We start from the raw sequence: 12500 nt of genomic DNA on the forward strand, positions 1-12500 counted from the left end.
CCTTCCGCACAACCTATCAAGAGTGTGTTAGTTGGTTAACTGCTGTTTTTTGGGCGTTCCAGTGTTTTGGCTTGGATGTCCCTCAGCGACCGCACTGCGACTTCCAACGTCTCGCTTTAATGATAGCATTTGGCACGTAGGATTGGACGTGATATATCTGTTATTTTGGATGAGATGTCCCAGGTTCCTTTCCTAGCAGCAGACACTCTCCATGTGTGCCATGTCAGTGAACATAGGGACACAACCCCCACATAAGCACCAGCGATGGTTTTCTGTGCGCTCAGATACACCTCTCTCTCCATCATCTATTTCTCCTCCATAGTCAGGCTCTGTGGGGGGCACTAAAACTCCCACTGCTCTTACTGGCTCAAAAGCATGGGCCTGTCCTCATTGGTGGGTCTATCCCATTCGTCCATATCCATTTTGTTGAGGCAGTAAGCTAAATGTGAGGCTATGACAGCCACTGTGTAAACAGGATAGAATGTTGTACCAACCATTCTTGTGATGTCATCATTTTCTGAAAACAAAGATGGCGGCGCACAGCTGAAATTAATGCAACTTGTTTGTGCTTTATTCTGAATAACGGGTCATATTTATGACTTTATTTGTATTTATGGTATATTTAAATATTTAACTAGTGCTATAGACATCTGTTTTATTTGACTGCTTCATTTCCACTTTAAGATCTGCTACACAACATGTTAAGAGGCCAGACTTATAAAGTTGGTTTCATGAAGCTGGTATCATGTATCTTGTCTTATGAAGCTGGTCTTAATAATAATAAAAAATAATGGCCATGTCACTTTGTTTTTACTGAGTAATTTTGTGTTTTAAGAGTAGTTCACGAAGGCAAGGCAAGTCTCTTTATACTGAAAACAATACCAATTAGTTTTTTTTATTTTCAATTTATCTTGATATAAGATTAATAACACTTGGTTAGATTTTGTTAGATAAGCAGTTTTTGCAGTGTAAGTTTGGGATAGCTTAAGAAGAAGTCGAGAGGACTCCTAACTCACTAAGACCTGTTCACAAACAAAGTAAGCTGCCGTTTGTAGCATTTCATGTTGCAACGTAGAATTAGGAAATCTCAAGGGAATAATTGTGCATTGTTAGGGATGCAATAACACCACCAACAACAGCCACAACCAGTCATTATCAACATGTAAACTAAATGTAGCGAGGCTATTAGGCTACTAGACTATTTGCTTTGTCTTACTCCTTATTCATTTAGGCTATTTATTCATAATCTTCCGTTGTTCGGTTTTAAGAGAAAACTCCTAGCTAAAAACTTTTAGTGCGATTTAGGAGTACTCCTAGCGGTAAAACCACTGTCGTGAAACCTTTACTTAAAAAGTCAAATCTTGACCATACTATCCTGAGTAATTACAGGCCTGAGCAAGGTACTTGAAAAAGTTGTTTGTAATCAACTTAAAACCTTCCTCCTCCACAGCACAGAAACGGACCTAGTAAAAATAGTTAATGATCTCAGACTTCCTACTGACTCAAACACAACATGTTAACAACATGTTATTTCTCTGGAGCCAGCTAACGCAGATGGAATTTGCTCTCTTCTCGCATGCCTAACCTCCATTAATCAGTGGATGAGCAACAATTTTTAAAACTAAATGATGACAAAACAGAGGTACTTTTGGTTGGACCAAAACCAAAGCGAGAAATTGTTCTTAGTAATCTTGGGAACCTGGCGCACCAGGTCAAGTCGGAGGTATGGAACCATTTTTAACAAGTCGTGGGCAGTGACAACATAGGCTATGTGTTGGCTTTGTCGAGTGCATTATGTGCGGCATGCTGCTCGCCTATGACAACAACCAAAACTTAGATGTTGAATAGACACATGAAGCAAGCTTGCCATGGTAGTCAATCAGCCTTCAATGTCCTCTTTTGCGGCAGGGATATAAGGCCATGTTACGTTGTAAGTAGCTTATGTTTTTTTATGCAGTTTACATGCTTCATCCTTGTTGCATTATTCATTAAGATCATTCTAAACATATTTCTGTATGTTGGATTCTCTGGTTGTTGCGTTGTGTTTTAGTTCTAATGTCTGTATTGAAGATGGTCAATAAAGCTTGACGGCGGGATCAGGATCGGTGATTAGATGATGATTTATTGTAGATGGTACAACAATGAATAACAGCACACAAGTCTCAAACCTCCACTTGTCATAACATCTCACTTTACGCCACCGTAATAAACTTTTTTCCGAAAACAATTTTAAAATGATGATATGCTGTGCTGTGCTGTGCTGTGCTGTGATGTGAGTGGCTTCTCTTGCCTGAAGGGGCGGTCTTCCCAGAGGGGCTTGCTGGCTCTGATTGGCTGCTGGGCTTAGGTGGATGTGGCTCCTCCCACAGCGATGCATCTGCTGCCATCTGCTGGAGGTCGACGGCATCGACCCTTAGCAGGATGTTCTCCGGCTTGATGTCCGTGTGAATGATCTTGCACTTCCTGTGCAAGTAGTCCAGGCCCTGCAAAACCTGAGAACACCAGAATACAGCACACACACAATGTGAGAACACATAGAATCCAAATACAGCATGATGTCAGAACACATAGAACATAGAACATAAATAGAGCATAATGTGATATAACATAGAGCCCAAATACAGCATGATGGGAGACACATAGAATCCATACATAGAACGCTGTGAGAAAACATAGAACATCTATATCAGATGTTTGCCACATTACTATTTGTATAGAGGGGGTTCCGTGTACAGCCCTAGTGGACACAGCGTCAACCGTCACAGTGGTCCGGCCGGAGGAGGAGGACACTTAACAGGTGAGCTAGCACCAATGAAGGGGAGAGGGCAGTCGGGGGCGGAACATGAGACACCCTGTGCATCACCTAGGCAACACTGAATGGTTGTGATGGACAGGTAGACTATGTTACCTGGGCCAAAGCTGGGCAAGCCACCCCATGTTCCGTGAGAGTTGTGTGTCTTGTCTGTGGTTGAGTGAAGAGGTTGTGAGGCGTGGCTGTGGCCAACCGGAAGTACGTAGACAGGCCAAGGCCAGGCTAGTGGCCAACAACCAGCGCAATAAACAGATAAGTGCATCAAACGCTACAACACATAGAACACAGCACGATGGGAGAACACATGGAACTCAAATACTCAGACACTCGGAACTCAAATTCATAATGATGGCACACATATATCCCGCTGAGTTTAGTGTTAGCCAGGCTAGCACGTTCCTGAGCAGGCTAGCACATTCCTAAGCAGGCTAGCGTGTTCCTAAGCAGGCTAGCACGTTCCTGAGCAGGCTAGCACGTTCCTAAGCAGGCTAGCGCGTGCCTAAGCAGGCTAGCACGTTCCTGAGAAGGCTATCACGTTCCTGAGCAGGCTAGCGCGTTCCTGAGAAGGCTAGCGCGTTCCTGAGCAGGCTAGCACGTTCCTAAGCAGGCTAGCGCGTTAGCAGATCTCAGCTTCAGCTGATGGATGCTCCTGTCCTTTCCACTCAGACGATTCTTAGAAAGCCAGGAAGCATATGTGGAACTTCAACTAACACAGCACATAAGAACCAACACATACACACACACACACACACACACACCAAAGTGAACAAGGAAGGATGGACACATACAAACACCAGAATGAACAATGACAAGGATCAACCGACACACACACACCTGCCTGAGGATACATCTCACACATTCTAGAGGAAGGCCCCGGTAGTTGGACTTGATGATCCACTTCAGAAGATGCTGCCCCAACACTTCCATTACCATACACACATCTGAACTCTACAGTCAAGGAGAGAACACACACACTAACACGATACACATGACAGACATACACATCTGAACTCTACAGTCAAGGAGAGAACACACACACACACACACACACACACACACACACATCTGAACTCTACAGTCAATGAGAGAACACAGGGTCCGTTCCAAACGGAAGACTGCTGCCTCCCTCCCTACATAGAGAGCTGTCTCACTAGACATGACTTTGCTCCCTACACAGAGAGCTGCCTCACTAGACATGACATGACTCCCTCCCTACATAGAGAGCTGCCTCACTAGACATGACATGACTCCCTCCCTACATAGAGAGCTGTCTCACTAGACATGACTCCCTCCCTACATAGAGAGCTGTCTCACTAGACATGACTCCCTCGCTACATAGAGAGCTGTCTCACTAGACATGACATGACTCCCTCGCTACATAGAGAGCTGTCTCACTAGATATGACATGACTCCCTCCCTACATAGAGAGCTGTCTCACTAGACATGACTCCCCTCACTAGACATGACCCTCCCCACATAGAGAGTTGTCCCCACTAGACATGACTCCTCGCCACATAGAGCTGTCTCACTAGACATGACATGACTCCTCCCTACATAGAGAGAGCTGTCTCACTAGACATGACTCCCCACATAGAGAGTCTCACTAAACATGACATGACTCCCCGGCACATAGAGAGCTGTCTCACTAGACATGACATGATTCCTCCCTCCCTACAGAGCTGTCTCACTAGACATGACATGACTCCCTCCCACATAGAGAGCTGTCTCAATAGGATATGACTTTTGCTCCCACACAGAGCTGTCTCACTCAGACATGACTCCTCCCCACATAGAGAGCTGTCTCACTCAGACATGACTTTTGCCCTCGCCACATAGAGAGCTGTCTCACTAGACATGACTTTGCTCCTCACATAGAGAGCTGTCTCACTAGACATGTCTCACTAAACATGACATGACTCCCTCGGCTACATAGAGAGAGCTGTCTCACCAGACATGACATGACTCCTCCCTACATAGAGCTGTCTCACTAAACATGACATGACTCCTCCCTACATAGAGCTGTCTCACTAGATATGACATGACTCCTCCCTACATAGAGAGAGCTGTCTCACTAGACATGACTTTGCTCCCTACACAGAGAGCTGTCTCACCAGACATGACATGACCTCCCTACATAGAGCTGTCTCACTAGACATGACTTTGCTCCCTACACAGAGAGCTGTCTCACTAGACATGACTTTGCTCCCTACACAGAGAGCTGTCTCACTAGATATGACATGACTCCTCCCTACATAGAGAGAGCTGTCTCACTAGGACATGACTTTGCTCCCTACACAGAGAGCTGCCTCACTAGACATGACATGACTCCCTCCCTACATAGAGAGAGCTGTCTCACTAGACATGACATGACTCCTCCTACATAGAGAGAGCTGTCTCACCAGACATGACATGACTCCTCCCTACATAGAGAGAGCTGTCTCACTAGATATGACATGACTCCCTCCCTACATAGAGAGCTGTCTCACTAGACATGACATGACTCCCTCCCTACATAGAGAGAGCTGTCTCACCAGACATGACATGACTCCTCCCTACATAGAGAGAGCTGTCTCACTAGACATGACTCCCTCCCCACATAGAGAGCTGTCTCACTAGATATGACATGACTCCCTCCCACATAGAGAGCTGTCTCACTAGACATGACTCCCTCCCTACATAGAGCTGTCTCACTAGACATGACTCCCTCCCCACATAGAGAGCTGTCTCCACTAGACATGACTCCTCCCTACATAGAGCTGTCTCACTAAACATGACATGACTCCTCCCTACATAGAGAGAGCTGTCTCACTAAACATGACATGACTCCCTCGCTACATAGAGAGCTGTCTCACTAAACATGACATGACTCCCTCCCTACATAGAGAGAGCTGTCTCACTAGACATGACATGACTCCCTCCCTACATAGAGAGCTGTCTCACTAGACATGACTTTGCTCCCTACACAGAGAGCTGTCTCACTAGACATGACTCCTCCCTACATAGAGAGCTGTCTCCACTAGACATGACTTTGCTCCCTACACAGAGAGCTGTCTCACTAGACATGACTCCCTCCCTACATAGAGAGAGCTGTCTCACTAGACATGACTCCCTCCCTACAGAGAGCTGTCTCACTAAACATGACATGACTCCCTCCCCACATAGAGAGCTGTCTCACTAGACATGACTTTGCTCCCTACACAGAGAGCTGTCTCACTAGACATGACTCCTCCCTACATAGAGCTGTCTCACTAGACATGACTTTGCTCCCTACACAGAGAGCTGCCTCACTAGACATGACTTTGCTCCCTACACAGAGAGCTGTCTCACTAGACATGACTTTGCTCCCTACACAGAGAGCTGCCTCACTAGACATGACTTTGCTCCCTACACAGAGAGCTGTCTCACTAAACATGACATGACTCCTCCCTACATAGAGCTGTCTCACTAGACATGACTCCCTCCCTACATAGAGAGCTGTCTCACTAGACATGACTTTGCTCCCTACACAGAGAGCTGCCTCACTAGACATGACTTTGCTCCCTACACAGAGAGCTGCCTCACTAGACATGACTTTGCTCCCTACACAGAGAGCTGTCTCACCAGACATGACATGACCTCCCTACATAGAGCTGTCTCACTAGACATGACTCCTCCCTACATAGAGAGCTGCCTCACTAGACATGACTCCTCCCTACATAGAGCTGTCTCACTAGACATGACTTTGCTCCCTACACAGAGAGCTGTCTCACTAGACATGACTTTGCTCCCTACACAGAGAGCTGTCTCACTAGACATGACTTTGCTCCCTACACAGAGAGCTGTCTCACTAGACATGACTTTGCTCCCTACACAGAGAGCTGTCTCACTAAACATGACATGACTCCCTCGCTACATAGAGAGCTGCCTCACTAGACATGACTCCTCCCTACATAGAGCTGTCTCACTAGACATGACTCCTCCCTACATAGAGAGCTGCCTCACTAGACATGACTCCCTCCCACATAGAGAGCTGTCTCACTAAACATGACATGACTCCCTCCCACATAGAGAGCTGTCTCACCAGACATGACATGACCTCCCTACATAGAGAGAGCTGTCTCACTAGACATGACTCCTCCCTACATAGAGGCTGTCTCACTAGACATGACTCCTCCCTACATAGAGCTGTCTCACTAAACATGACATGACTCCCTCCCTACATAGAGGCTGTCTCACTAGACATGACATGACTCCTCCCTACATAGAGAGCTGTCTCACCAGACATGACATGACTCCTCCCTACATAGAGAGCTGTCTCACTAGATATGACATGACTCCCTCCCTACATAGAGAGCTGCCTCACTAGACATGACTCCCTCGCTACATAGAGAGCTGTCTCACTAGACATGACTTTGCTCCCTACACAGAGAGCTGTCTCACCAGACATGACATGACTCCCTCAGCTACATAGAGAACTGTCTCACCTAGACATGACTGCTCCTACACAGAGAGCTGCCTCACTAGACATGACTTTGCTCCCTACACAGAGAGCTGTCTCACTAGACATGACTTTGCTCCCTACACAGAGAGCTGTCTCACTAGACATGACTCCTCCCTACATAGAGCTGTCTCACTAGACATGACTTTGCTCCCTACACAGAGAGCTGCCTCACTAGACATGACTCCCTCCCTACATAGAGCTGTCTCACTAAACATGACATGACTCCCTCCCTACATAGAGCTGTCTCACTAGACATGACTTTGCTCCCTACACAGAGAGCTGTCTCACTAAACATGACATGACTCCCTCAAGCATAGAGAGCTGTCTCACTAGATACTTACATGACTCCTCCCTACATAGAGAGCTGTCTCACTAGACATGACATGACTCCTCCCTACATAGAGAGAGCTGTCTCACTGGACATGACTTTGCTCCCTACACAGAGAGCTGTCTCACTAGACATGACTCCCTCCCCACATAGAGAGCTGTCTCACTAGACATGACTTTGCTCCCTCGCTACATAGAGAGCTGTCTCACTAGACATGACTTTGCTCCCTACATAGAGAGCTGTCTCACTAGACATGACTTTGCTCCCTCGCTATGTTGCCTCCAAAAACAACCGATCTGAGATCTCAGAAGGCCGCAAAATCAGTTTTTTCGGTTTCGAATCACACTTGTTGCCTCACTCCCCAGTTAGATATCTTAGTTTCAAACAGACCCAGAGATACACACACAGATACACACACGCACGCACACACACACACACACATACACACACACACACACACACACACATCTGAACTCTACAGTCAAGGAGAGATCACACACACTAACACAGATACACATGACACACACACACACACGCACGCAAACACACACACATACACACACACACACGCACACACACACACAGAACACATCTAAACCCCACAGTGAAGGAGAAATCATACACACACTCTCACACACACATCTCAACCCCAAGGAAGGATCACACACACACAAACATGACACACACACACACATCCAGACAGACAGCAGCTGCCTAAAAGGATACGGTCTCCATTAATTCCAGATGCTGTGAAGTCATCAGTAAGCTGCACAATGGTGTCCCTTTTGTGGTCAGATGGGTCACTATCACGCACCTGAAATTTGAAATTTGAAATGTAGTTATTTGAAGGATAACCCCTTGATATGCAGCATCTCGTTTTCGAGGGGGTCCTCTAGAACAGTGGTTTTCAACCTTTTTTCAGTGATGTACCCCCTGTGAAATATTTTTTCAGCCAAGTACCCCCTAACCAGCGCAAAGCATTTTTAGTTGAGAAAAAAAGACTTAAAACAGAGCGCTGTGACATCAGTGTCTAATTTATTAAACTTTGGAACCCCAACTCCATCCATAAACTTCAACCACGACTCCATCATTGAGTTTTGACAGTGATTGACAGGTGATGGCGGGTGGCATGTGACAGGTTGGGTCAAACCATGGTATGGGGGGGACTCTGGGTTTTTAGGATAATGAAATTGAATAGCCTACTAAAATATACAATTAATTTTATGAACTTATATTTTCCTGACATATTTATTAAATAATTGTTTTTAAAGTATTTTTGCATGGATTCTACTTTTTAAATCTATATATATTTTAACCCTAAGCTGTTTTTAGGGCATTTTCACCTTTAATTCTACCGTTTTTTTTTTTCCAGCAGAATCTAGGCTGTCCAGATCTGCCATCATTTTGTGTATTAGTACTAGCATTGATTTTATTTAGATTTTTTTTTTTTTTAAGTATATTTTTTGGGGCTTTTTGTGACTTTAATTAGATAGGATAGTGGAGATTGACAGGAAGTGAGTGGGAGAGAGACTCGTGGTGGGATCCGGAAAGGAGCACGGGGCGGGGATCGAACCCGGGTCGCCGGCATACGGCGCAGGTGCACCAGCCAGTGTGCCACGGCTGGGGCCTTGATTTTTAAAGAATTAAAATATAAAAAGCGTATTATAAAAATTCTTATATTTTGATATGTATCTCACCACAGCAAGCTCATAGCTCTACGGTGCATTTCATGTGTGTATAGGGCAGACTGTCCTGAATCTGGCAATATCATTGCCATGGTGGAGGAATTCTCTGGGGCTGAGCAATTTACAGACATATGTGGTGTGTGCCTTACAGAAATAAATGCCATTTTTTTATTTAGTGACTAAATGACCTTTCTGCGCTCCATATCTGTGACACGAACTGATCTGACCTGATATGACCCGAGTTTACATGTTATAGCCTGTGTGTGCCTATGGTGTCTGCACTCATGATTCTTTACAACTTTTTACTGCATTGCCATGAACAAAGTAAAGGCAAAAAAGGTGTTTCTTTGCCGAACTGATTGGGATGCAATATGAGCCTTGAATTGGATGCCATGCAGGAATTTGGTAGGATCTCAAAACCGGATTATGAACAGGGTTAGGTGAACACAGAGAAGTAAAGACTAAATATGGTGCAATTTGATTTAATTTCATGATTTTTATTTTCATACTTTAACGTACAGACAAGTGCGTTGTCTCGTTGGAAAGCCCCACTTCTGCTCTGTCACACAATAAAGGTTTCATCTCGCTGTGATGAACAGTTGTGGGGCACTTTGCATCAATCGGGTTCTAAGGGTTAAAATCTCACGTACCCCCTGGAGTGAAGGCACTGTACGTACCCCCATTTGAGAACCACTGCTCTAGAAGAGAACCACAGTACAGAACACACACACACACACCATACACACACACCATACACACACACACACACACACACACACACACGCACACACATACACCATACACACACACACACACACACCACCACATACACACACACACACCATACACACCATACACACACACACCATACACACACACACACACACACACACCATACACACACACACACACACACACACACACACACACACACACACACACCATATACACACACACACACACACACCACACCATACACACACACACACACACACTCAGACACCAAACACACACACACACACACACACACATACCATACACACACACACCACACACACACACCATCCACAGAATGCTTTAAGGAACAGAAGCAATGTCGGTGTGGGCATAAACAGAGTGGGATGAGTTCCATGACTGAGCAGGAGAGCCACTGACACATTTGAGGAGTTTGATCTCGTCCAGCGCCGTCTCTGTGAAGGTTGCAGCGCTCCTCACAACCTTCAGAGCCACAAAGCTCTTCCTGCTGCACACACACAGGAAGACAGAGAAACACACAGACGCAGACCACTGAGTCTCACTGCTGTCAGTGCTGCTGGTGTCAGTGTTGCTGGTGTCTGTGCTGCTGGTGTCTGTGCCGCTGGTGTCAGTGCTGCTGGTGTCAGTGTTGCTGGTGTCTGTGCTGCTGGTGTCTGTGCTGTCTGTGCTGCTGCCGTCGGTGTTGCTGGTATCTGTGCTGCTGGTGTCTGTGCTGCTGGTGTCTGTGCTTCAGTGCTGCTGTGTCTGTGCTGCTGGTGTCAGTGTTGCTGGTGTCTGTGCTGCTGGTGTCAGTGTTGCTGGTGTCTGTGCTGCTGGTGTCAGTGTTGTTGGTGTCAGTGCTGCTGGTGTCTGTGTTGCTGGTGTCGGTGTTGCTGGTGTCAGTGTTGCTAGTGTCTGTGCTTCAGTGCTGCTGGTGTCTGTGCTGCAAGGCGTGCTGTGCAGTGGTGTGCTGTAATGCTGTAGTGCTGTGCATAACTACTTACTGTAGGTCCCTGCATAGTGCTGTGCAGAGCTACTTACTGTGTGTGTGTGTGTGTGTGTGTGTGTGTGTGTGTGTGTGTGTGTGTGTGTGTGTGTGCAGAGCTACTTACTGTAGGTCCCTGCATAGCCACACGGTGGAGAAGTGGCCCCAGCCCAGCTTCCTCACCACCTGGTAGCGTCCCACAAACAGCTCCCTGATCTGGACTGGATAGTATCCCCCTAGGACACATACACACACACACACACACACACACACACAGTCTCAAACATCTCCCTGATCTGGACTGGATAGTATCCCCCTAGGACACACACACACACACACAGTCTCAAACACCTCCTTGATCTGGACTGGATAGTATCCCCCTAGGACACACACACACACACACACACACACATACACACACACACACACACACACACATACAGTCTCCAACATCTCCTTGATCTGTACTGGATATAGAGGAAGAGTAGATTTGAGGAAAAGTCAGTAAAGAGGCTATTTCACACAATTTGAGGGTGCTGAATACAAATATTTTGTTTACCAAGCTCAATTTTGAGTTTAAAGCCTGCTAATTAGCATAATTAACATACTTTTTGGTTTTGCCATCAGATATCATAGGAATTGCAAAAAATAAGCCCTTAATATACTCTTTATGTATCAGATATGTTGTAGGACAGGACAGGAATTACCCCAATGACCCTCAAGTAGCAATAAAAATAAGCAAAAATAAGCTCAAAATAAAATATAAATTGAAATTGATGGTTGCTGAAGAGTGCTATGGAGATTGCATTATTTGCAAAGAATTTAGACAAGATATCCTTTATAGTGCAACAAAAAGAAACATTCTCCAGCGCATCATTACTGCATATGATGCTGAAAGGGAAGTGGACCTAGGACAAATCCTCAGCTATGAACTGATTAATGTCCCTGTACTGTAGCTATTGCAGATAGCGATGGTTATTTGTTATGTGGTAGCAAATGATGAACTATCAAAGAAATAGACCTAATGTAGGAATGCACACAGATATTGCAACAGATAATGGTGTAGGCCTATCTGATTAAGACCTGAGTGGTTAAAACATACTTACTAAATTACACTGGGAGCAAAGACTACTTTTTTCCCTTTGCAACTGTCAAAGAAATCCCATAAACACAGGAAGGGTAGCCTATATCCGATGGCCTAAAGATTAGGTTCTTCTGCATAGCATTAAGTGATTTGCATGCAGTAATTTGAACACTGACCTTGATATAGCCTACTTTGGCTATTTAAAGGTAATTTATTGCCAAAACACCACACAATATAAATGAGCTATAACAAACAATAAAGGACTTAATCACACACAAACTACTATTTTACTGACTAAAAAAATAATAATTATGTAGGAAGTTTAGAAGAAACCCAGAATTGACAAAAAGTGCACCAAATTCAACACAAATGACTCAATACACTTGGAGGA

General features: G+C 45.3%; 1 protein-coding gene across 1 annotated transcript in view; it reads right to left on the bottom strand.

Annotated features, from left to right (window-relative positions):
• LOC125302391 (SRSF protein kinase 3-like) overlaps positions 1-12500 on the bottom strand; it is a gene marked incomplete in the record, with an annotated part of 48672 nt that overhangs the window by 30708 nt on the left and 5464 nt on the right. Inside the window, 5 exon segments of the mRNA XM_048255544.1 lie at positions 2291-2492; positions 3647-3753; positions 8347-8434; positions 10461-10548; positions 11153-11261. Of these exon segments, the coding sequence (XP_048111501.1) occupies positions 2291-2492; positions 3647-3753; positions 8347-8434; positions 10461-10548; positions 11153-11261 (594 nt within the window).

This window comes from Alosa alosa, chromosome 10 (genome assembly GCF_017589495.1).
Source record: "Alosa alosa isolate M-15738 ecotype Scorff River chromosome 10, AALO_Geno_1.1, whole genome shotgun sequence".
NCBI lineage: Eukaryota > Metazoa > Chordata > Actinopteri > Clupeiformes > Clupeidae > Alosa > Alosa alosa.